The sequence below is a fragment of the Euphorbia lathyris genome, chromosome 1 (genome assembly GCF_963576675.1).
Source record: "Euphorbia lathyris chromosome 1, ddEupLath1.1, whole genome shotgun sequence".
NCBI classification, from domain to species: domain Eukaryota; kingdom Viridiplantae; phylum Streptophyta; class Magnoliopsida; order Malpighiales; family Euphorbiaceae; genus Euphorbia; species Euphorbia lathyris.
In genome coordinates, this window is record NC_088910.1 from 38,361,634 (window position 1) to 38,388,532 (window position 26,899).

The 26,899-nt window shown below is 40.8% G+C and overlaps 1 protein-coding gene across 5 annotated transcripts; it reads left to right on the top strand.

Annotated features, from left to right (window-relative positions):
• The first annotated feature begins 10,431 nt into the window (after nt 1–10,431).
• On the top strand, nt 10,432–25,975 carry LOC136228739 (uncharacterized). 5 transcript variants are annotated; one of them, XM_066017220.1, is made up of 28 exons: nt 10,432–10,598; nt 10,712–10,910; nt 10,995–11,122; nt 11,297–11,413; nt 11,613–11,759; nt 11,904–12,293; nt 12,381–12,538; nt 14,870–14,991; nt 15,099–15,190; nt 15,278–15,545; nt 15,653–15,707; nt 16,476–16,624; nt 16,737–16,801; nt 16,896–17,069; nt 19,401–19,472; nt 21,042–21,143; nt 21,216–21,305; nt 23,130–23,205; nt 23,288–23,381; nt 23,481–23,550; nt 23,666–23,845; nt 23,968–24,090; nt 24,176–24,259; nt 24,365–24,549; nt 24,646–24,784; nt 24,891–24,950; nt 25,183–25,287; nt 25,369–25,975. In XM_066017220.1, the coding sequence occupies exons 1-28, from the start codon at nt 10,500–10,502 to the stop codon at nt 25,480–25,482; spliced, it is 3,657 nt and encodes a 1,218-aa protein (XP_065873292.1). In that variant the 5' UTR covers nt 10,432–10,499; the 3' UTR covers nt 25,483–25,975. The 5 variants fall into 5 exon arrangements, with proteins under 5 accessions (XP_065873292.1, XP_065873300.1, XP_065873277.1 ...); XM_066017228.1 differs by having other exon boundaries at nt 11,904–12,278; XM_066017205.1 differs by having other exon boundaries at nt 11,904–12,538.
• The last annotated feature ends 924 nt before the right edge of the window (nt 25,976–26,899 follow it).

The following is a 26,899-nucleotide window of genomic DNA, read 5'->3' on the forward strand; positions in this document are numbered from 1 at the left end:
CCTGGCCTACAACGCCATCATCGGAAGGCCTCTACTGGCTACCTTGAAAGCCACGGTTGATATCTCCGGATTATGCTTGACCTTGCCGCTTCAGCACGGAAGGATCACTATCCAAGGAGATCGCATGTTGGCCAAAAGATTGCAGTGGGAGGCAACTCAGCCTCGGACAACGCTTTACCTGGAGGATGGCCTGATGGACATGAGGGGTTACAATCCCGTACCCATCGAGCCGGTCGGTGACTGTGTCCTCGGGGATAAAAAGACAGTGAAAATTGGGACTAGGCTCGCGTCCCCTTTGGCGGACAAAATCAAGGCTGTCCTGTCAGAGCATTCGGATGTGTTCGCTTGGTGCACCAAAGACATCACGGGGGTCTCACCTGATCAAGCAGTGCACAAACTGAGAATCGACCCCTCCGTCGAACCTTTGAAGTAGAAGATGCGAGTACAGACGAAGGACAAGCAAGCTGCAGTAAAGGCAGAGGTTGACAAACTCCTAGCTGTAAAATTTATTCACGAGGTCCACTATCCGGACTGGCTTTCTAACGTTGTACCTGTAAAGAAAGCCAGCGGAAAGTACCTCATGTGTGTAGATTTTACAAATGTTAATAAAGCTTGCCCAAGGATTCTTACCCGCTGCCTAATATAGACCAGCTCCTTGACCAAACTGCTGGTCGCAAGATCCTGTCTCAATTTGATGCCATCGCTGGATTCCAACAAATCCCTCTAGACCCAGCCGACGCCGAGAAAACCTCCTTCATTACGCATGAAGGCACTTATTGTTACAATGTCATGCCTTTCGGGTTAAAGAATGCGGGGGCCACATACCAGCGGTTAGTAGATAAGATGTTCGCCCATCTCATTGGCAAGACAGTACAGGTGTACATCGATGACATGGTGGTCCTAAGTACCGAAGAAGGCGACCATCCGCGAGACTTGGCGGAGGTGTTTACGATTTTCAGAGCCTACAACCTTAAGCTGAATCCAGAGAAATGTTTCTTCGGAATTCCCAGCGGCAAATTCCTGGGTTGCGTGGTGTCAGAGAAAGGCATCGAACCAAACCCCGCGAAGATCGAGGCAATCTTGGCAATGGAGCCACCACGCGACTTGCAGGGGGTTCAAAGACTCAATGGAAGGATCATCACTTTGGGACGTTTCATCTCTTGCTCGGCACAGCGGTGTTTGCCCTTTTATAAAGTAATCAAGAAGGAGCATCCCTTTAAGTGGTCTACGGATTGCCAGGCCGCGTTCAACGCCATCAAAATCTTCCTCGCCACACCCCCGCTGCTGTCGGTGCCAATGCCAGAGCGGGACATTCACTTATACTTCACCATTGCCGATGAGACAGTAGGAGTCGTTTTAACTCAGGAAGAGGGGACGGAGCTTTACCCCATCTACTTTCTGAGCAAAGTTCTGAAGGGAGCTGAAATCCGATACTCCGAGGTTGAAAAGGCTCTGTTCGCCATAACTCAAGCATCAAAGCGTCTGAGACCGTACTTCCAAGCGCATACGGTTGTGGTCAGAACCAATTACCCGCTGAAAAAGGCCATCCAGAAACCAGAGGTCTCCGGTCGAATCACCAACTGGTCCGTTCGACTATCCCAGTTTGACGTACGGTTTGAGCCCCGCACGATGATCAAGGCTCAGGTACTGTCCGATTTCATCGTAGAATTCACCGGCTCGTCTATCACCAACCCCATGACAACAACAGCTCGCACCAGCGATGCCTGGACTATGAGTATAGATGGGTCCTGCACTCCAGGACGGGCAGGCACTGACATAGCCATTTAGGGACCCGACAATCTCCACATACGATACGCCATCCGGATCGATTTCCCAACCACAAATAATCAGGCAGAGTATAAGGCCTTGATCTCAGCTCTTCGACTGTCGAAAACAATAGTGAACGGACAGCTGACGATATACTCGGACTCAAAGCTCGTCGTCAGCCACGTCAGCGGCACCTACAAGGTAAAAGATCCGACGATGTGCCAGTACTTGGCCCTCGCCATATCCTTGATCAATGACCTCAAAACAAAAGGAATAACCCTCGACCTCATACTGGTGCCACTAGAGAAGAACGAAGAGGCGGATGCTATCACCGCTCTCGCAGTAGGCGAACAGTCCAATGACCCTCACACCCTCATCGAGATCGCTGGGGCCCCGGCCATTCGCGTAGAAAGCTCGCTACAGATCGACTCGGCGGACGCCGTGGCTGGCGGATGAAGAAGTCCAATTATCAGATATCTTCAAGATGGAACGCTCCCCATAGATCGGGCACAGGCGTCCCTCGTGGTTCGGCGTTCTTGGCGTTATGCATTGCATGGTGGCTTACTCTATCGAAAATCCGCCATGCATCCCTGGTTGCGCTGTATATCCGAGGAGGAGGGGGATCACTGTCGTAAGGAAATACACCAGGGCGTCTGTAGCTCGCATCAGGGCACTCGGACAATTGCGAAGAAGGCCCAGCTCCAGGGGCTCTACTGGCAGACCATGGATTCCAATGCGATGCGTCTAGTTCGCAGTTGTCAGGCATGTCAGCTACACGCCAATACTCATCATGCCCCGACGGCTCCATTCAAAGGCATTGTCACACCTTGGCCATTCGCGGTATAGGGCATCGACCTACTCGGCCCTTTCCCGATGGCTTTAGCACAAAAGCGTTTCGTCGTAGTGGCAGTCGATCACTTTACCAAATGGATCGAAGTTGAAGCAATTGCCAAGATAACCGTGGATAACGTAATCGGTTTCCTCAAGCGAACAATCATATACCGATTCGGGGTCCCTCCCTCCTTCATCACTGATAACGGGAGGCAGTTCGACTGCAGTCAATTCCACGAGTTTTGCGCAGAGTGGGGCATCAAAGGGCGGTACACCTCGGTGGCACACCCTCAGAGCAACGACCTCACTGAGGTAAGCAACCGAACACTCTTGCGAGGAATTAAAAAGCGCCTGTCTGACCAAGGCCGAGCATGGCCTGACCACATTGCGGCAATATTATGGTCATACCGCACTACCCCTCACTCGGGTACAGGACGCACTCCTTTTTTCCTCGCTTACGGGGCAGAAGCGATGGCACCATCTGAGGTCATCCTTCGCTCCCCTCGACAGACCACTTTCGAAGAAATCGACAACAGCGTGGAACTTGCGAAAGCTAGTGACCGACTTAAAGAGGAACGCCTTAATGCTTTATTGGACATCACGACCCACAAGCAGAACATAGCGCGTTACCACGATAGGAGAGTTCGTCCCCGCACTTTTCAAGTCGGAGACCTTGTGCTCAGAGACACCGCAGCTGCACAGTCCCCGTTAGCTCAAGACAAGCTCAGCCAATCATGGGAGGGACCATACAAGATCGACACTGTCCTCCACAATGGAGCTTACAAAATCGCCTCTTTAGACGGCTTGGTCTATGATAATAGCTGGAATATCCAGACGTTGAAGAAGTATTAGCAATAGCGTCTTGTAAAGAAAATCATCAATAAAGGTTTTTCGTTCTTTGTTTTCTTTTTGTCAAAAAACCCCATCTTGATGACAATCAGAAGCGAGCTACCTGATCTGGTCCTCGCAGCACTTTAATCCATGCATGCTATCCAAAGGGCTTATCGAGCATCTCGATCGCCTTCGTAATCGCCCAACAATCCCATATTGTTATCGATTGCTTAAAAGCGGGCACCACAATGCATTTTCCGCTACAAGAGCATCTATATGCTATCCAAAGGGCTTATCGAGCATCTCGATCGCCTTCGCAATCGCCCAATAATCCCATGTTGTTATCGATTGCTTACTGGCGGGCACCACAATGCATTTTCCGCTACAAGAGCATCTATATGTTATCCAAAGGTCTTATCGAGCATCTCGATCGCCTTCGCAATCGCCCAACAATCCCATATTGTTATCGATTGCTTACTGGCGGGCACCACAATGCATTTTCCGCTACAAGAGCATCTATATGCTATCCAAAGGGCTTATCGAGCATCTCGATCGCCTTCGCAATCGCCCAACAATCCCATATTGTTATCGATTGCTTACTGGCGGGCACCACAATGCATTTTCCGCTACAAGAGCATCTATATGCTATCCAAAGGCTTATCGAGCATCTCGATCGCCTTCGTAATCGCCCAACAATCCCATATTGTTATCGATTGCTTACTGGCGGGCACCACAATGCATTTTCCGCTACAAGAGCATCTATATGCTATCCAAAGGCTTATCGAGCATCTCGATCGCCTTCGTAATCGCCCAATAATCCCATATTGTTATCGATTGCTTAAAAGCGGGCACCACAATGCATTTTCCGCTACAAGAGCATCTATACTATCCAAAGGCTTATCGAGCATCTCGATCGCCTTCGCAATCGCCCAACAATCCCATATTGTTATCGATTGCTTAAAAGCGGGCACCACGATGAGTTTTTCACTACAAGAGCATCTATATACTACCCAAAGGCCTATCGAGCATCTTGATCGCCTTCGAACTAGCCTAGCAATCGCATATTGTTATCCATGATTTGCGGGCGGACACCACATTGCGTTCCCCGCTATAAAAGCATCAAAATGCTATCCGCAAAGCTAGTCGAGCACCTCCGGTGGTTTCTTAGTCACCAAAACAATCTCGTGTTATGACCAATTTATCATGAATAAGTACTTCGATTCATGCTCCGTTAAGCAGCACTAGACAAACATATTAAATGCTCACTGAGGAAGGAATTTCAGAGTATACACCAACAAGCAAAACTGCATAAGCACATATATTTTATAACAGAAAAACATTCCACAAATTCATTACAGAAGAAGAGCCCCAACCACGGCCAAAACATAAAAAACTACAGATCAAACACGTCACAATCACTCGAGAGTAGCACGGACACTGTCAGGGTTCGGGATAGCCTCCGCATCCTGATAACATTGTGATATTATCCCAAGGATCAAAAGGGATATTCGCTTAGAACGCCACGTGTTGATCGCCTGATACCGGAGTATCACGGCGTATTGAGCAAAGAGATCCGACAGGCGGATCACCAACACCTTACCACCAGAGATCCGCGGGCGAACCTGTGAGGCGAATCGCCATAACCATTCAATCCGCTATTGAAACAGCTGAGCCGATCCCGCAATAAAGACCATTAATAAGCTATCAATAAGCTAACCGGCATACTTAAAGGAAACCAGTAACCGCCATTAATGGAGCATTAATGGAGACTTTCTAGTTACTAAAAGTTACAACTTCATGACTATATATAACTTGTATCTCAGGCTATCAAGGTACACATTCACTTACCCTTTGTCAATTCAGTTTGCTCTATTGTTCTTTTATACTGACTTTGGCATCGGAGCTTCCCACCGTCGAACCCAACGACGCCCCCACAGAGACGGAAACCTATCAGAAATTCTCCACTAGTCATCACATCCATAAGGGCTTCATGCACTGCTCGCCAATCAATACATTTGTCGGTGTTATGCTCGTTCTACCTATGGTATAAGCATGCTTTCCCCACATGAGTCACTCGATGTGCCGGATCGACCGGAATAGGCCCCAGAAATCCTTGTCTCGAAAATTCAAGGAAAACCACGCTACGAGGTTTCAACGGATCGATGAACGTCGCCCCGTGGGGACGGCTCGACGAAGCATGGCGCCCAGGACGACGGTTCTCCAGCACAAGAGGAAGGTTCGTAACCCTGTCTAATTCATCGGCTAGCAGCCGCCTAACCCAGGCAGGATGAGGATTTGTCACGGGTACCACTGACTCATCGAAATTCAAGAACCCAATCCCATCCTGCGACCAGACTTTCTTCTCAGTTGAAGAAAAGGCGCTGATAACAACTTCGCATGAGTCCGTCGCAGATCCACTATAGGGTGCGGAACTCTCACTCTCCCCGTTTCAACTTCTCCGCGAAAGACTCCGGTTCATCCATACAGGAGAAGCATATCGCACTTTCTTGTCCAGCTCGTGATCATCCCTCAGGGGACAATACACATAAGGATGAGGCATCGCCGATATAGCTTTCTGGACTTCGAGCACCTTAGCAGAATCCACGACATCCCGAAGCGACATCACACGAAACTAGGAGTAAAAAGACGACTAGAAATATGAGCACTTGAAGTAAGAACGCCACATGAACGAAAACCGCAAGCAAGAATCGACTCATATTTATAGCAAAACAGGACAAGACTTGAAAAACACATTATACAAGCTCAAATCAAATCAAAGTGCAAAATGATGATCACATTAAACTGCCAAAAGATCCACAAAGATACCAACCGTACATAAATTATTACATCTTTGAAAAACAAAAACACTGGATAATAGTCTCAATCACTTCTTCTTGAATCGACCGCAAAACTCTACGGCTTTCACCTGGGCCACCTTATCATACACATTCGGAGAGAATATGACCTCCGGAGGCACATCATACTCGGCGGAATGAGCAGCCGCAATAAGCATCATCCTATCCATTTTGATCAGCTTCTCCTCGCGCTGACCAGCAAGGGCACGCAGCTCGCTAGCCTCCTTCCGAGCAACTTCAAGCTCTCGCTTCAGTTTCTCATTCTCCTCGGACAGCGCGTCGGCTTGCTTGGCTCTCTCGTCAATTTTCTCCTTCATTCGGTGAGTCCATAGGGTGGCAAACTTGAGCATAACTCTATAAGAGCGAATTTTCTCCACATCAAGTTTCAATTTTTTCGCCAGCTCCACCCTGCCTCCCGTCTCCACTTTTAGCTTCTCAGCCAGCACAGCAATCTCGCCCTCTCGGCGCTCCAACAGCTCCCCGACGGTGGCTACTTTCCCATTCGCCGTTTCCAGCTCCTTCACCGCGTTCCGCAGGCCTTGCTCCATATCCCGAAACAGGTTCTCATCATTCACACACATGTCAAAGACAGTGTTAGCATTTTGAATAGCCTGTATAAAAATCACACAACTCAGTGCACAGTTGTTAGAAACAAATTTAGGCGAGCAAATCACGAAAGCTTACCACACCAAGCGCCGATAGGGTCTCCACGTGAAGGTTCATCTTGGACACACCGTCCATTCGGACAACTTCCCTGGGGACCTTAGCTACGCGAGCCATCGCCCGAGCAAGGTCAGATGTCGCCATATCAGAGTGGACCGACAAGCCCATAACATATTCGCGGAACTTGGCAATCTTAACATCCATTCTTTTCATCATCTCCGGATGATCGCCTACGCGATCCATCATCCCTGCTCCGAGATCGGACCCACCTTCGGTACACGCTCGTTTAGAGCTGTCGGTTTCTCCACCAATATCATCTCCAGCACGAACTTTTTCGCTCTTCATCCCAGCAACGACCTTACCCTTGTCTTTCTTACGTTTCCGGGTAAGGGGCCCCTGAAGCTACTTCTCAACCTGCTCCTCTTCAACAACCATCACCTCAGCAGTTTGCTCGGCCTTCTACTCCCCCACGGGCATCCCTTGCGGAATGTCTCCAGCAACCTCAAGGTCCTCATGCGTCGAGAGCACGCCCCCATGCTCTGAACCACCTGGTTCGCATCTTCAAGCGAAGAAAATGACGCCAGGGATCCGAAAGCAACAGCAAAAGCTTCCTCCGCAGTATCAAGGCCAACACCAAACTCGTTTGGATCAAAGTCCATGCTGACACGGGGATCTCCTGGACCTGCACGATAAGAAAGAACAGAAAATTTAGACCACATAGAGTACATAGTAACAACAGCACATCGAAAGAAATGAACAAAACCTACAACCCAGACCCCTCACCTACAACAGCGACGTTCACGGAAATCGCTTCTAGTTCCGCCAACTCTCCGGCTTTGAAGTTGTATCCACGTTTCCACTTCTCAAAGTTCGCTGCTGTCCATCCGGATAACTGAGCCATTCGCCATTGGTTCCAAATATAGTACCCGGCGGCTAGGAAGTGACGAAAAAGCTCGTCGATGTCTTGCTTACGATCTTTATCTGTCAAAAGCCCCTTTAAGTATGACACGAGCTGCTCCTCAAAAGGCAACTTTTCTCGAGACTTCAGCCAATGACTGGGATCCATGGGCTCCTCGTTCCACACTACTCGAAAAGGGAAGTCGCCGTCCAGCTTTCGCACCAAAAAGTAACGGTGCCTATACTCATGAACTTTGTCCTTCAACCCGCCAATCACCTTGAACTTTTGGTGCGAGAAGGTAACATGTTGAGATCGGGGCCCCTTGTTTGGCCGAAAGAACTCGCGGAATACCAACCCAGTTGCCCGATATCCAGCCGATCGACATAACGAGTAGAAGGCCACCATCATCCTCCACCCGTTCGGATGGATCTGACCAGGGCACAGGTCATACTCCTTTAGAACCTCCACGAAAAAGGGAAGTAGGGGCAACCGCATCCCCGATTCAAGCTGCTCCTCGTAAACAATAAGCTCGTTCGCGCCACCCGCGTGATGAGCACGGATGTCTTCCCCGAGCGCAACTAACTCGTAGGGCTTCCCCAATCGATACACTACGGAAATAGCGACCAAATCCCCAGCAACAATAATACTATGCGCATCTTCGACCGAAAAAGATTCCGGCCTTTTTGGCCGCTCCACTCCCTCAAACCGCCGACCATCAATACTAGTGACCCCCGCGGCACGAGTCCATACCCTCTGGCGCATCTCCTCGTAAATCGAGGCCAGGGGACACTCTTCGGTAATCAAGCCCTCTGGTACTACAACCACTACCTCAAGAACTCCGGCGGCAACTCCTCCTAACGGCCGCTCGACACTAGGCGGCGCACGCTCTACGATTTTCTTCCTCTTTCTCGCAGCAGAAGCACTCTCCTCTCCCGCGATCGCCCGCCTTTTTCGTTTTACGACCCGCGTTCGCGAGGCGTCACGCAGCGTAAAATCACCCGGTGTCACTGGCGACAATCTTCTTAGGGCTCCCCGTGAAGAACCCTCTGACATACTCCCCCTCCCCAGAAAAAACAACTAAACAAAAGAGCGAAAGATAGGAGAAATTAGAGGTACGACTGACCTCGCAAAGGTTACGAAAAACGTCGTAAAGAATGTTCAGCAAAGCTCCGTCAACTAATATGCCCGGTACCCAGCAAGCGCGACTAAAATGGCAGAGCACCGACGGAATGATCGGCAGGAAACAACGGCTTCAAATGTAACACGAGACGGTCCAAAAGCACAAAGGGAAGAAACTCTGGCAAAGTAAACCGCAAAAGAGGGTTTCCCCCTGCATTTTATAGCCAGCCAAAAACGGAGGCGCCGGCAACGCACAATGTTCCAGGTGTCTTTTACGGCGCATGCAGGGGCATTTAATGAAGGGGCAATAAATTACGCACTAAAATCCACGAGCGCATGCATAGTTCTGAAAGGTCTCAATGAGAAAATCAAGCACTTTCCATCCAGCTGTCCACCACTCGTTAAAAGGGGAATAAATCCTATTAGATCCATGTCTCCTCGCATGAAATGCTCGGCTAACCTCGCCGGGGGGACTACTTGATTCGGAATGTCACTTAGGCCCAAGAGGCCCAACAATGTCCGACAAGCGAATGGGCCAGGACGGCAGGAGGCCCGCAGACCCAAGTCAATCCGCTATAAATAGGCCAATGAAGGAAGAAGAAGGGAGAGGGTAACTAATTTCCTACTTCATTTACATTTGATTACTAAGGTCATTAGAACGACTAACTGTCTTAATCTTCAGAGTGTCCGCAGGAACCAATCCCCGCGCAAAGCCGACCCCCGAAGAAGCCAGACCTGCCCGACGGAGATCCGGATCACTATTCCGTATTCCCTGATTAATATCTTTAACATCTTAAAATTAAAATTTAAGAATGTCTAAAAAATTTAAATAATGATTAGATGATGATTTTTTAAAATTTTGAAAGTTAATAATCCTTATTTTTATAATCAATTAAGATTAAGTTGCCTAAATTAAATTTTGAGTTCCAACAAACTTGGAAAGTTTTAATTGGAAATTTAAGATCCTCGAACCAAAAAATTGCTATGATTTTTTTTTTTTTTCGTAGTAGTCATTTCCCATCCAAAATTCTAAATAACCACAGGTAGCAGCGGGGACACAAACGCACAAACTTAAACCATAAAACGGTCTATAAATAAAAAAGAAAAACCATAAAACGACAAAGTATAAACAATAAATCTTACCACTGTGTGTGGGGTATCATGAGAAAAACCAAAGTACCCTTAGCTAAATTGCTCCGTTCACTAAACTAACAGTTGCTATCCTACGCCGGTAAGCAAGACGCCAAGCCAAGCCGTTTCCTTTATAAGTCACTTACGGAGGCATCGAACTTCCGTGCAACAGCCAACAAAGCAGACACAAGCGTATGTACATTGATCCATTTTTTTTGATGGCAAATAGAAAAAATATATATATTCATATAATAAAACATGCAAATATAATTTGCCTTTGAATATCATAAAGAAATATTTTTATAAAATAATATAAATATAAATATATCTCTCGAGCAACAAGTATTGAAGAATAGAGAGAAGGAAGAGGAAGGAGAGAGAGAAAAAAACAAGAAACCAGAGTCATGGTTTCAACAAGAAGGAGTGGATCTCTCTCAGCAAACAATAATAGCAAGAGATCTTCTTCCTCGGAGGATAAGCCACCGTCACCCAAGCGTCAAAAGGTGCAGAAGACGGGAAATATTCCAGCCTAATATATTTTGTTTTTGTTTATTGCTGCAGAAGGTTTCGCTGTTGAAAAATTCGTGTAAATTTATGTGATTTGTTTGAATTTCAGGGTGAAAATGGTGGAGCTACGGAGAAATCGATGCCGGCGGCGGAGAATTCCAAGGAATTCTGTTCTCCTGCAGCCGCGGATCCCGCAGAATGTGGGCCTGGTGATGCTCCGATTTCTGGAGAAGGGGGTGGAGAGATTGTGAGTTCAGGGAAGGCTGAGGCTGCTCCGGCGGTGGCTGTGGTCACGCCGATCGCAGAGGGTAGGTGATTCGTTGTTGTGTGCTCGTTTATTTCTTTTTATCTTTGAGCTTTTATCTTGAATTTTAACCGATAAGTATTTGAAGGTTCTACACCGATTGTAGTGGATAAGCCAAGAAGTCCATTCTCATCGTGGAGCTTGTATCATAAGCCGAGTCAAACAAATTTTGAAACGTCCACGCCTTGGTGTAAACTTCTGTCACAGTCTGCACAGGTACACACATCAGTAATTAGATTGTTCAATCTCATACTTGGGCCTAAGATTCACAAGTTGTAGTATTGAACTATATATGAAGTGAAAACCTTTCCTTTCTTGTTTGAAATATTTTAGTACAGTATCTTTTGTATCAGTTTAACGTTTCTATACTTCCTGATGATTGATATGCAGAATCCAAATGTAGACATATGCACATCGTGTTTCACAGTAGGTTCAAGCCGGCATTGTAACTTCCCGTTGAAGGATCAGAGTATTAGTGGAGTTTTGTGCAAGATCAGACACACGCAGGTATTATCTTCTTTTTAAGTTAAGGAGTACATAATAAATAATTCAAGTCGTAAGTAAATTATATACAGTGGTAATCATAAGGATTTCACTCTCCTCAGATGTACTTCAGTGCCATTGTTTAGTTTATTAGTTCTTCTGGAGGTGAACTCCTTAATATGTACATGCAGTTTGAGTACTCACTGTTTATGGACATGATCAGCGCGAGGGAAGTGCCACAGCGGTGCTAGAGAGTACGGGCAGCAAGGGATCGGTGCAAATAAACGGGGAAGTAGTTAAGAAGAACACTGGTCGTGCGCTGCACTCTGGAGATGAGGTGGTTTTTGGTATGCTTGGGAACCAGGCTTATGTATCCTTTTTCTAGTTATACAATCCAGCTTTCTCTTGTTTGTGGAATTTTTTGTTAACTCCATATTCCTGCTTCATTGTTCTGTTGCTTTGAAAACCAATGGATTTATTTCGTGCCGATTTCCTTAATCTTATTGCAACTCAGATTTTTCAGCAACTCATGACTGAGGTTGCAGTTAAGGGTGCCGAAGTGCAAACTAGTCTTGGAAAACTTCTGCAATTTGAAAGGAGGTCAGGAGATCCTTCTGCTGTTGCTGGGGCATCAATACTAGCATCTCTTTCAAGCATGAGGCAAGACATATCTCGCTATAAGTCTCCAACTATGAATAGCAGTAAAATCCAGCAAGGGACCGAGGTCCCTGCCCACTCTGTTGTTCATGATGGCACAGAAGTTGAGCTTGATGGCTTGGAGATCAATTCTACTCCAAATCTGGGGAGTGAAAAAGCTGCAGATATAGGAGCAGTTGGCAAGAACATTTCTCACGATTGCAACCAGAACATTGGCACGGAGGCAGGCAATGTAAAAATCTCTGGGGTGAATGATTTGATAAGGCCTTTCTTCAGGATGTTAGCTCAGTCAACTGATTATAAACAAAAATTGAGCAAAAGTATCTGTAAACAGGTATTGGAAGAAAGGAACGAGTGGACACGGGATTCACAGCTGGCATCAACCTCGGGTATGTCATTGCGGTGTGCAGCATTCAAACAAGACATTTACGCTGGAATTCTTGATGGGAAAAAAATAGAAGTTTCATTTGATAACTTCCCCTACTATTTAAGGTATAAACTGTTTTATTACCACATTTGATGTTCATTTCTGAATTACAAATGATTTTCCATTTAATAGCGGCAGATTATTTTCTTTGTTAAGTTTCCTAGTTAAGTCTTCAAATGATAACTTCTTATTTATTTAGACGTTTTTATCTCTTCAGTCAGTGGTTAGGAGTTTTTGGTAGCTAAGAAAAGAATAACCTATGTTAGTTCCTTCTAGCTCCCTGGGAAGATCAATCTTTAATTAATTGATGTAGTCTGTGAGAATTATTTATTTTTACTTTTTTTTTAATTAAGAAAAAGAGAGAGACTAGAAAATACACATCTTATGACAATAACATGGTTGTTTCAACTGGAATTCTCTAAATGCAAAACTAAATGTAGAGATGAGATCTAAAAAATTAAAAAGATCTAGATTATTTTAGTTCATTATTGTTTTAAACTTGCCTTCTCACATACGAGAGACTTTCTACTATGAGTTTTCAGTATTAGGTTAACAGTGTAATATCATAACCTTTTCCTGGTAAGCCTACTTGTGTCTCCTTTTTATGTTTTAGGATGGTACCAGCCCTTTGTTTTCTGCTTTAATTTCAGTCCACCAGATTTAAGAATGTCTAACTGTGGAAATATGTGGTAGATAGATTATAAAAATGCTAATCACTGTGTTATTATTTGAAAACCTATGGTTCCAGGACTTAATTGCAGAGTGTGATAATTGGTTAATCTTTTTAGAGGTGTAGCTGTAGATCAGATCCTTCACTTTTGATGCCAAGTCTAAATAACATGTAATTTGATTGTGGTCTGCTCTATTATGGTGTTAATTTCAGCGGAGATGTGCTGTTGACAAGCAATGTTTATTTAGTCTTCCCCTTCTTGTTACTGTCTTAGTGGTGGTGCACTTTAGAACTATAATCAACTTCTTAGGCAACTTTAATTATGTAGTTGAACTATCCCAAACATATGTATTAACTGGGGATTTCAAATAGCAAAAAGCATCTACTTTGAATCTCTCCAATATAGAATAGAAGGACCTCACGTATTAATTAGATATCTTAACCACTAAGATAATAGCTGCAATATATGGTGCTCCCTGTGATGATGTATCAATCCATTTTGCCTGAGGTATCTTTGGTATCTTGATGAGAAGTTATTATCCATGTATAGTCTCTTTGAACATTGGATTGTCTTTTGTAGTATTGTATAGCTTCATGGTAGCAAAACATGAAGGTATTTATTGCACATTGAGAAGAACCTTAAATTGCGGACAATATATATTATCTGTTCTGGAGTGTAGGTAGATCCATATGATAGGATGACCAAAAGCTTTAACTATAGAATTTAGAGGGAATTATATTTGCAATGATTTATCCACAGTGCTGTCTTCTCTCTTAGCACCACATTGCTGTATTTTTGCGTGTGCGTCTGTTTTACCTTTGAAATCCTTATCTTAGGTCCACCATAACCTGTTGAATGCTACTGAATATCATTCTGACTAAAGGATATTTACCATGGTTTTCTAGTGAATTCCTAATGGTAGCGTTAATAAATATTTTTATTTGGGTGATTTGCATAAAGTTTTCTAGGTTTACCCATAATTATAATGAGGAATGCAACTAACTTGATGCACTAGCACTCTCCCAAACTTTTATCTCATTCCAAATGCATATAAGCAATGCACTTTATTCCTCAGTGTCTATGAGAATCTTTTGGATAGTACTTTACTTTTAGGATATGCTTTTTAACGTCATATATAAATATATAAGAATTAACTTTAAAAATTTATTGAATTGATCTCAATTTCTCCTTTGAATCACTAGTTTCTAATGCAATTTTGAGCAGAACGTTCTTAAAAGGCATTTTGTACTAATTTTTGTATTTGTAATACAAAAGTTGTTACAAAGTGCTTAATTTTGCTATTATATTATGAAGAAATTATTATTTTAAAAAAGTGAATTGTGTCTTAAAAGTCAATTTACTCCTTACAAAACTATTTTATTTTAGCCTACGATTTATCAGTGGATATTGATCAATGCTTATTATTCTGGTAAAATTACGTGTATATTTTATTTGATGCCTGGTTTATGACTTCAAATTATTATACATGAGGAATTGGTAATTGAAAATCATACAATGAAATATAAGTGGAATAGTTGTCATTTTGATTTCTGGAAATTTGCGTTTCATTGTTTCCTTTCAGGATAACTTGGTGATTAGAATTTTATCTGTTCTTTTGTTTTTAAATTTATGGAGGACAAATAGTTTTATTTTCTGCTGAAACTATTTCGTATGGGGATTCTTTATGGCATGCAAGTAATTTGTTAAATTATTTCTTTCTTGCAGTGAAAATACAAAAAATGTACTGGTTGCAGCTTCATATATACACCTGAGGCATAAAGAACATGTGAAGTTTACTGCAGACCTTACTACAGTAAATCCTCGGATTTTGCTTTCTGGTCCTGCAGGTGTGTTGGTAGTTTAGTTTGTCTATGATGGTTTGTCTTTGAACCTGTACAGGTTAGCATCTGTATGAGATGAAATTGGAGTTTCTAACTGTGAACTTCATATGCAGGCTCTGAGATATATCAGGAGATGTTGGCAAAGGCTCTTGCTAACCATTTTGGCGCTAAACTACTCATATTTGATAGCCATTCTTTCATGGGTGTAAGCTTAAAACAGTGGCTAGACTCTTATAGCACTTGGACATGGTCATCTATTTGATGCGTAGACTAATTAGTGGTTGATATGTAGGGTTTATCTTCAAAGGAAGCTGAGTTACTGAAGGATGGATTGAATGCAGAAAAATCCTGTGTTTGTACTAAACAAGGGGCTGCACCAACTGATGTAGGGGCTGCACCAACTGATGTATCGAAGGTTGTCAATACGTCTGGTGTTGAAGCCGAAACACCTAGCTCCTCGAATGCACCTTCTTCCTCCAGTCTAGAATCTCAACCAAAGGCAGATGCTGATGCTATACCCTCAACTTCAGGGACATCTAGGAATCTTTTGTTTAAAATTGGTATGGTTCATTTTCCACTTTTTTCTTTCAATTTATGTAATGTTGTAGTTTCAGCCTGTTATCTTGGATTCTAACATTAGTTAGATAACCTAAAATACGCTTGTCAGGTGACAGAGTAAGATATATGTCTGGCGGCTTATATCCAACAGGATCCCAGTCACGGTATGAATGGGTTAAACATTTTTATTTCTATTTTTAAAGTTCGATTGACTGTTTCTTTGGCTCTATCTGAATCGTGTGATGTTTAGGTGGTTCAGTTTTACATTTCTTGATGAGTGTATAGTGAGTGCTGAAACTTTGTATTTCACATTTGCAAAAAGTGGCAATTAGTTGGATTGCATGCTTGATCTGAATCAGGGTCCATGTTTTCTTTTGACATGCCTATCGCAAGATTGCACTTCTAATTTTGAGGTTAATATACCCTGTTAAGGAGTTTTTAACAGGAAGCTCACACACTACTTTGAGCAATGCCTATCACAAGATTGCACTTATATCATTTGTGACTGTGTAGGTAAAAGAGTTGCATTTTATGTGTTAATACTTTTGATAACAGTTGCAACATTATTTGGAGGTGCCTTTAGGATTACTCTGAAGATGTAAAAGAAGCGTGTAGCTGGTTTTTGATAGTTCTGAATATATGATTGATTTCAGTCAGTGAAACTAGGTATAAAGTTTGAAAATTTGTCCAACAATGCTTAGAGCCATGTCAATGAGAACCCAATATATGGGCTTCAAAAATGTTAGTAACATGGAGAATATATATTATATAAAGGAACAAAGAAAACATGTTCTTTTTACATATATCAAGTGTTGTGCTATTTCAGAAGCCTTGCCTTGTAGGGTTGGGCTTAATAACTTTTCCAGTATTGACTTTGTCCTCTCTATGTTGGACCCTTTGCTCTACTAATGCTTTGTTAATTTAATATGTAGGGGCCCACTCAATGGGATTCGTGGAAAGGTTGTACTAGTTTTCGAGGACAATCCTTTGTCAAAAATTGGGGTAAGGTTTGATAAACCTGTACCTGATGGTGTTGATCTTGGAGGTCTGTGCGAGGGAGGTCATGGATATTTTTGCAATGGTAATGTTTTATTAGATCATGAACTTTTTCATGTGCAAACATCATTCAGCCATTTCCAATTATTTTTTCATGTTCCATCTTACTTATGGCATCTCTTATTCTTATTCTCTAGTTACTGATCTTCGTTTGGACAATGTGGAAGATATTGATAAACTGCTAGTCAACACATTGTTTGAGGTAATACTTGCTATCTCTGCTATTTTGAGTTGGCTTTGTTTTGTTTTTCCATTATTGCTTTTTGTTTAGACCTCTCATTTGAGTATTTTGTCAGGCTGTACATAATGAAAGTAGAAATTTTCCTTTCATTTTGTTCATGAAAGATGCGGAGAAATCGATTGCAGGGAATCCAGATACATGTTCTACGTTTAAAAGCCGGCTTGAAAAGCTTCCTGATAATGTGGTTGCTATTGCTTCACACTCTCAAACTGATAACCGAAAGGAAAAGGTAATATTTTTGTGCATCTTTTTGAATTTTCTTTTTCTAGAGGTGCTTCTTCACAGTAGCACAATGACTTGGCGAGGCATCTTTTGTGCTTCCGTAAAGTACTGCTATGGGACAAAGTGCAATTGTTGTTAGACACTGACATATCATGCTATGATTGTGCTTGTCCTTTAAAGTGACTTAAATTAAATACTAATGACTTGCATGGCTGAACTTACTTTGAAAAAGGTCATGCAAGAATATTATTTGATGACACAATGTTGTTCTGTTATTGATTCAACCTTAATTATGGTTGTTATGTATGCTGTATTTTATCCTTTATGTATGTCGTTAAGCTCATTTCTATATTATATTTGCTTTATGTCTGGCAGTAATTTTGTTTCCTGCAGTATAGCAGAAAAGTTACATCTTGACAGTATCAGAGCTTTGCTAAGTTTCTAGGGTTCTCTCTTTTTCTTCAGTTCCTCTCTCTCTCTGGGAGTTCTGAAAAGTTGTTTTGCATTGTTACCATAGTTATCAAAGAGGCTTGCCTCGGGCTCAAAAGGCACTAGGCTCCAGAAATGTTGCCTGAAAAGCCAAAAGGCAGGCTCTGTTCAAGAGGGTGCGTCTTTGTGAGCCTAGTGCCTTGCTTAAGGCATGCCTATGTGCAATTTTATAATCAAGACGGGTTTTTTAGGATTTCATATTAAAAAGTGGCTGTTTCAATCTCAACCCTTCCCTATCTATCTATATCATCTACGGTTGAATAACAATTAACAGTTCTAAAATGCACCAAATAGTCAAATACTAAATCATATCCAATTATCCATAATCATAAATTCTAGCGTGAAATAAATTTCAAATTAACTATTAACTCTTAGCATTTGAAGAAAGTGCATATTATGCTAAAGTAGGAAAAAGTATCATGGATACCTCTACTTCCTAAGAGTTAATAGTTAATTTGGAATTTATTTCAGGCTAGAATTTATGATTATGGATAATTGGATATGATTAGAATTTGATTATTTGGTGCATTTTAGAAATGTTAATTGTTATTATTTATTATTTCATTTATTATTTTTCTTTAGGCGTGCATGTGTCTTGCGCGTAGGCTCCAGGACCCTCTAGTGCCTTAGTGCACCTTTAATAATTATGATTATTACTTTTCGATTCCCTTCTTATCTGCTTGCAGATGTCTAGATAAAAACCAAGTGTCAAACAATGTCTTCACAATTGTTTTTTGGATAAGGTACCAAAATAGGCCTAAGGTTTTTGGGGAAGTACCAATTTAGGCTCAACGTTCAAAATAGCGCCAATATAGGCTTAACGTTTACAATATAATATCAATTTAGGCTTAACGTTTACAATATAGCATCAATTTAGGCCTCACGTACAAAATATCACCAATATAGGTTTAACGTTTACAAAATAATACGAATTTAAGCTTAACGTTTACAAAATATATACAATTTAAGCTAAACGTCACAATTAAATTAACTATGTTATATTCTTTTCCTATTAACTTTATATGTTATCTTTTTATTTAGTTCTATTTTCTTATTTATTATAATACAATTAATTAGTATTCTTGCCCATTAAGACCTTATATTTGTTTTTCATCAACCATTCTATGACTCCTAAATTCCATGGCTCATGTAATATATAACTAAATAAAAAGATAACATATAAAGTTAATAGGAAAAGAATATAATATGGTTAATTTAATTGTGACGTTTAGCTTAAATTGTATATATTTTGTAAACGTTAAGCTTAAATTCGTATTATTTTGTAAACGTTAAACCTATATTGGTGCTATTTTGTACGTGAGGCCTAAATTGATGCTATATTGTAAACGTTAAGCCTATATTGGCGCTATTTTGAACGTTGAGCCTAAATTGGTACTTCCCCAAAAACCTTAGGCCTATTTTGGTACCTTATCCCTTGTTTTTTAAATGGGTCCACCATTTACTGTTTCCCATTTTGGCCACATCTATAAATTCTTCTCTATCGGTTTCAAATTAGTTTCCTGTAGTTCAATATCAATTAATGAAGATGGATTTATGTGGTATTATGGTTGCATGACCCATTGTTGACTTGGTTATTGAAAGTAATACTGATTGAAGATTAAAATAAAAAGTCACTGATGCAAAGAAATGAGTGTTGTGAAATTGAGACTATCTCTGCCTTCTACCATTTATTCCATGCAAAGAAATATGATATTGGTTTTATGTTCCTTACCAATTTTTATAGGCATCTCTACATTTTTGTTGGTTGCATTTGCTTAGCTTCATTTTGCTGTAATGGTCTCACTTAAAAGATATGATAAATAACTTCAATAACATTTTCTCATTGCAGTCACATCCTGGGGGTCTTCTGTTTACAAAATTTGGTAGCAATCAGACTGCTCTTCTTGACCTGGCATTTCCGGTAGTCACTCTCTCCCATGTGTTTGTATCTCTCTTATTTCTTCATTTTGGTTTAAGTTATTTTCTAGAGTCTTATTCTTTTCTTTTTCCCTTGAAAAAAGCTTTTCAACATTTATTTGCTGAGAACTATGAAGATGGTTCTTTATTTTAAGTATGAAACTGCCAATCTTGTATACAGGAGAGATGTAAAGGTCTCTCCTTTCTGAAGAAAGTAGTGTGAAGGAAGAAAATGGAGGTTTTCAGGTGTTTCTTTGTGTGAACCATAATAGTTTTACTTTTTATATTTAAGCTCTTTAGAGTCAAAAGTTGGTAGCTTTGATCTTCACTGATGAAATTATAATTTCATCATCATCATATATGATGTATCTATTACTTATGTTCTCGGATATTATTGTTTTAAGCTAAGATAGTTGACCTGTTGAGCAAACAAATTGAGAAGACTGCTTCTCCAACATGCTGGCATAGGCATATATAGTTTCTCAAACTTGAAACTATAATAGGAAAAAAAAATTTAGCGGCATTGGTGGAAATGATCTGGAAGATGCATTTAGTTCTTATTGAATTCTGAAATAGTCATTGGAGTTCCTTTCAGGATCTGAGCAGTTCAGAGGGGGGTCAATTCGTTTTATTGTGCCTTAGCTTTTTCAGATGTTTTGCAAAATATGAAGCTGAAAGACTCAGTATAAATGTGTCTTGTTTATGTTTCATTGTTGTTAAAGGCACGCCTCAGGTGAGGCTCAAGGTCCTGCACCTAACAAGTCCTAGGTGAGTGCCTCAAGGCTCTGTTTAAAAGGCTCTCGCCTTGTGTGCCTCGACTGAGCTTCGCAGGCTCTCCTCCGGCGCTTCTTTTTTACTGCTCTCAATAAAATGGCAGGTTGATTAATCTCAACCACTTATCCTATTTAGTGAACTTAAATCTAAACTGTTGATCTAAGTAAAAAAGATTAAAAAGAGACGTAAAAATAGAAGGGAGGGAAAAAGAGTAAGAGACGTGAAGGAGAGGAGCTCCATCTTCTTCGGTGCGACACAAGAAACCAGCAGAGGTCTGCTGCAATTCCAGTATCTTAGTCTCTGTTGTCAACACTTAACTTGGTGTTTTTGACGTTTAATATTGTGGTTTTATGTGGTTGTCTTGTTTTCGTGGTTATAAGTGTGTTTTTTAGTTCATCATAACTTGTGTTGTGCTTTAACTACTAATAGAGTATTAGTGACATTAGTATCAAATATTGATAATCAGATTTTGTATCTTTTTCCTTTTTCATTTCTGCACCTTATGTTCATCAGGGCCGCGCTTGAGCTTTGCGCCTAGGCTCCAGGACCCCCTAACCCTTAGTGCGCTTTGCGCCTAGGCTCCAGGACCCCCTAACCCTTAGTGCGCTTTGCGCCTAGGCTCCAGGACCCCCTAATCCTTAGTGCGCTTTGCGTCTTTAGCAACTATGTTATGTTTATAAAAGTATAAAACTGGTATAATTGAAATATAGATTGCCTATATGTTTGTCATGCCTTCGTTGGTGCTTGATCAATAAGTAACTATAGTGACTGATGGATTGTTGCCCTTTGGTTTTCTCAGGATAGTTTTGGAAGACTTCATGAAAGAGGGAAAGAAGTGCCGAAGGCAACGAAAGTGCTCGCTAAACTTTTCCCTAACAAAGTAGTTATTCACTTGCCACAGGTTCGTGTTACGGGCAGAGTGCTACTGCTGCTACTACTTGGCTGGCTTATGTAAAGCTTATTATTGTTTCAGGATGAGGCACTTCTAACATCCTGGAAGCATCAACTAGATCGAGATGCTGAAACACTCAAAATGAAGGGAAATCTGAATCATCTGCGTGCTGTGAGAAATCTTTCTTAGCAATTTTTCATTTTGAGGCATTGTTTATAATACAACATATTAGAGTGGCTGTTCGCATGTTTGTAATCTTAGGATTTGTTGTCTGTTTGCTCTTCTCTGGCTTCTTGTGCATTAAGCATTGTGGTGACTTTTATTGCTGGTCCCTAAAACAATATGGTTCTTAGTGATGCATGAGCACACTCAACATGCACGGCAAGGTAAAATATGAAGTTACTTTTCTCAGTGTTACATAATAATTCAATGTAATAAATGCAAGCATGCCTAAGTCAAGTAAATCATGCTTAGGCTGCCATAGGACTGCTGTGGACCTACAATATCTCCTTGATTGAAGGAGAACCTTGTATATATATGTGTATTGCTCTTAAGTAAATATATCAATGTAGCCTCTTAATCTACATGGTATCCCATGTACTCCTAGTGTATTACATGGTTTATAACACTCAGCAATCTGACTCTGGATCAATGAATGGCTTCAACTGTGTGCTCTGTTCTAGTTTTGATTCTGAACTTTTGATTCTGCTCCTACTCTTTTTCACATTGTCTTGTTGCTAACAGTCGATTACATAGCTAACTGGAATCTTATGTCCACTTCGTTTCTAGGAGTAGCAGAAATAACTGAGATGGGTTTTTCTAACCAACAATTTCATGTTAACTGGTCGAGTAAGACTAATGTGTAATGACTGCACTGTGTGTTCTGAGATAGTTCTACATTGCTTAAAGTGTTGGTCCGCAGTCATCCTTTAATCCGTTAGTCCTTTTGTTGGTCAAGTGTTAGGTTAGGATGATAGGCATGCCTCTACACAGTGAAGTACAAAATTTTATCTGAAATATAGTCACCACAACTGGTAAAGTGGGCCTCAGTTATAGTGAAGGACCAAAGGAGAAGGAAAGAATTAGGAGGTCACTGTTCAGTGTGATGCATGAGCACACTCAACATTGTGGTGACTTTTATTGCTGGTCCCTAAAATTGTTTTCTTTTTAGACAATTGTATTAGCCATAACGTTTCTCGCTCTTAAAACTTTGTAAAAGCATAGACCTTCAGTTTGAAAAACTGCTGAACTCATTCTCATACCAAATTTTCTTGCTATATTAGACAATTAATGTATAGCTCATGCCTTGTATTCTGTGATAATAAAAACGAATATCCATTCCCTATATTATGAATTAGATGCTCTTGTATTTAGGTTGGTCGAAGTTAAGTCCCTAGCTTTAAGGTGAGTGCTATCTTGATCTGGTTTCATTTGTGGCTACCATTGCTCCCAAATGGCTATGCAATTTGGAGAATGGAAGATCCTTGTAATCTAATTTTCATCCTCAATAGAAATGTATTCTGAAAGTGGTTGTTGCAATAGGTATTTCCCAGGAAATATAAGAAACTGATTTTCATTGATGTTCTTGTGCTTCAGACGGAGCAAATCATGTGGAAGTTCAAATTATGTGTAGGGATAATACCTTTTTCAAAAGACAGAATCATAAAATCTGCTGCTAGTCCTTCATTTCTTCTGAAGAAAAAACTTCTTGTCTTTCCTCTTCCTTTGTGCAAATTCATTGCTTTGAGAAAATTGGGGCCTTGGTCATGCAACCATTTTTAGAACTCAAATTTAGATCATGTGTTACATTTTTAGTATTGACTTTGTTGAAGGTTCATGTTTGAGAGAGAAGTTTCTGCTTGTCAAATGCAACTTCCCCACCCACAACCCCCCATGAAAAAAGAAGTTGCATTTGATTGTGCATCATGATGAAATATTTTGGACGATATAATATGTATGTTTGGAGTTCTTATTGTGTGCCATTTCATCTCATAGGTCTTGAGTCGGAGTGGAATGGAATGTGAAGGACTTGAGACATTATGCATCAAGGATCAGAGTCTCACAAGTGAAAGTATGTATTGCTTGTATATTTCAAGCTTACACATATCCAATCGACTTCTCTTGAAACACTAATATTTTCCTTTGTATTGCAGGTGCGGAGAAGGTGATTGGGTGGGCTTTAAGCCATCATCTAATGAACAATCCTGAAGCTGATGCAGAAGCAAGACTAGTTTTGTCTTGTGAGAGGTAATTGATAGCTAACCTTGTAATGTTTCTTTGGACTGTCATTTGAACTCAGGTATGAGAAGGACTAGACTGTTCTAATGCATTCTTGAATTCTAGCAGCATCCAGTATGGGATTGTAATCTTGCATGCTATCCAGAATGAATCGAAAAGCTTGAAGAAGTCACTGAAGGTATCTTAAAAAGTTTGTTAATGTGCACAAGCTCTTTTAAGTAGTTCCAGTAAATTCTTTTTTCCTGATATCTTTTCTGGAGAATGATCTGAGTGATTGTTTTGGCCTCAATCAGGATGTTGCCACAGAAAATGAGTTTGAGAAGAGGCTTTTGGCAGATGTTATCCCACCCAGTGACATTGGAGTTACCTTTGATGATATTGGAGCTCTTGAGAATGTCAAGGATACTCTGAAAGAGTTGGTGATGCTTCCTTTACAGAGGCCGGAGCTTTTCTGCAAGGGGCAATTGACCAAGGTATTTAAAAATTATCTAGATTTTGGAAAATAATGGATGGCGATAATTTATTGGGACATATGGCAAAGACTTTGATTTGTTCAGTGTAAAGAAGGTATAACTGTCAACATTTTATGGTGCAGCCTTGCAAGGGCATACTTCTATTTGGACCACCTGGAACTGGAAAGACTATGCTTGCAAAAGCTGTGGCAACAGAAGCTGGTGCAAATTTTATTAATATTTCAATGTCAAGCATCACATCTAAGGTCTGGATTGTTTTAGCTGAACTTGATCTTTATATACCGAGTTAATTTCCTAATGCAAATTTTGCTCTTTTCCTGCTTGCAACAGTGGTTTGGTGAGGGTGAGAAGTATGTAAAAGCTGTTTTTTCCCTAGCCAGCAAAATCGCCCCCAGTGTTGTTTTTGTTGATGAGGTGAGCTTCTATGATCCTTGTGTTTTTTTTTTTTTTTTTTTTAATAATAGTTTCTCCTTCCCCTTCCTCACAAATTCATTCTCCTGGTTGGTTTCTGCTGTATAGGTTGACAGCATGTTGGGCAGAAGGGAAAATCCAGGGGAGCATGAAGCCATGCGAAAAATGAAAAACGAATTTATGGTGAATTGGGATGGTCTACGTACCAAAGATACAGAAAGGGTTCTAGTCCTTGCTGCTACTAATCGGCCCTTTGACCTTGATGAGGCTGTTATTAGGAGGTTGCCACGGAGGTAATTATTTTGTTAATCTAATGATTGGATAAATATAGTTAACATTATCATGCATGGTGAAGCTAATTTTGTGACTCAAATACATTTCTCCCACAGATTAATGGTGAATTTACCTGATGCTCCAAATAGAGCAAAGATACTCAAAGTTATTTTGGCGAAGGAAGATTTGTCTCCTGATTTTGAGTTTGACGCAGTTGCAAATCTGACGGATGGATATTCTGGAAGTGACCTTAAGGTTTAGTTTCATTTGATAAGATGGAACACAGCGGGATACTTTTCTTGTTTTATTCCTTTCCTATTTTAGACTTGATTTACTTAGTATTTGTTGTTTTATGATGCAGAACCTGTGTGTAACAGCTGCACACCGCCCAATTAAAGAGATACTGGAAAAGGAAAAAAAGGTGGGAGTTTTGTATTTTTATTTTGTTTCTCTAATTAAAGACATTTTAAAAGGCATTAATTCTTAATCTTTATGAGTTGATTTAACTTACAGAATATTAAGACGAGTGTCCCATGTACTCAAACTTTTGGCTGTAGAGCATGGGGCTACTTGATTTTCTAGCTATTTTTCAGATGCAACCTAATTTTTTTGTCAAGCAACTAATGTGACTCATTATGTTCAATTGATGATAGGAACGTGAGGTGGCTCTAGCAGAAGGTAAACCTACTCCAGCTTTAAGTGGCAGTGCTGATATACGGCCTCTTAACATGGATGACTTCAAATATGCTCATGAACGGGTAAAACAATGAACTGTTGTGCCAAATTACTCTTGTGATCCATTAAATGTTACTTATGCGTTTCTTTGCTCATTCAAACAGGTGTGCGCGAGTGTTTCATCAGAATCAGTTAACATGACTGAATTATTACAATGGAATGAGCTTTACGGGGAAGGAGGGTCTAGAAGAAAGAAGGCTCTGAGCTATTTTATGTAAATTTGCCATTGTACAAAAAGTATCTAATTTTGTATTCATTGTCGGAAAGCCTTTAGCCAAGTAATTTGCCGGTGCTCTTACCATAGGCTTGCCTGGAAGCCATTTTGTCTGTAAGATGAAAAATAGATATTTTTGTCGTTATCCCGGGATCAGGGATGGTTGGTATAAATGCCCTCTTAATGCTGCAATGCAAGAGCATTTTTTTTCTTTTTAAGTTAATTAACATCTGAAATAGAAGAGAGAGAAAAACCCTGTGAATATTTATGCTGTATTGGATGGTTGTTCATTGCAGTTAATTCTTTGTGGTTTTATTACAATAATTAGTGTAATGTAGGATTGATAATTGTTGGATTTAGAACTGGTAACCTTGGCTTGTTGTGTTTCATGTTTGTGTTCCCCAAGAAAATGGAGGAAGATGTAATCTTGTAATCATGTAATGTAATGTAATGATAAAAAAGATGCCCTTGCAGGGTAACTTTACTACTTTTGAAGATATGGTCATTGCTAGGATTGCTTTAGTCAATGAAGAGGCAAATTTTAGGTCTTTTTTCAGCCATGCATCTCATTCTCATTGACTCTTAGAATTTTTTAGAGTTTACTGCATTTATTTTCTGCAGATGTTTTGTTTTTCAGTTCTTCTTTGTTCTTTTGATGTATCTGTTTCTTTCTCACTTCCTCTCTTGGTGTGATTGTTTGTGTTTTATTAACTTTTGATAACAGCAGAATCATCAATATAATATCAATTGTTACAGCGTGAGCTAGATTTAATTGGTTATCAAGAAGAGGTAATGAAGTTCACATGCTGAATAGATTTTAAAGTTTTTTGGTCTTTTTTCATGCTTTCTTGAATTTATCCATTTTGTGTCTGAAAGGTTGAGTTTCTTCTTCGCTTGGCTTGATGGCTGATTCAATTTTTCTGTTTTTTGGTCTTGTAATAATAAAATGAATGTTGGTTTTGTTTTGTAGTTCAAATGCTGCGGGTTATATTCGCCATCCTATTTTAATGAGGGAGTCATTTGTTCAAGGATTAAATCCAAATTTGGCATTTTTTGTATTAAATTTTTTTTGTTGTTTTCTTCTCGTATTATTTGGTAATATTTTGTTGCCTTTGCTGGGGTCTGTTTCGGGATGAAAACGGTATCGGGTAAGGGGCCTTCGGAGCAAACATTGGGTATTGTACTGCAGTGGCCGAGCTTTGGGGTCTTTATTTCGGTCTCCGTATAGTCTGGGATAAGGGCTACAAGAAGGTCGTTTTAGAATTAGAGTGGTTCTGCACCTTGTGAGTGGCATTGTGGATATTCAACACCCTTTCTCTTGGTTGATCCTTTGCTGTCAAGAAGTTAGGGACAGAGACTGGTCCACTATTTTTGTTCATACCTACTGTGAAGGTAATTGCGCTGCTAACTGGTTGGCGAAC

Coding starts and splice junctions, on each gene's coding strand:
- LOC136228739 (XM_066017205.1), top strand. CDS start 10,500: ATGGTTTCAACAAGAAGGAGTGGATCTCTCTCAGCAAACAATAATAGC. Junction 10,599..10,711: donor CGTCACCCAAGCGTCAAAAG/GTGCAGAAGACG, acceptor TTTGAATTTCAG/GGTGAAAATGGTGGAGCTAC. Junction 25,288..25,368: donor TCAAATATGCTCATGAACGG/GTAAAACAATGA, acceptor TCATTCAAACAG/GTGTGCGCGAGTGTTTCATC.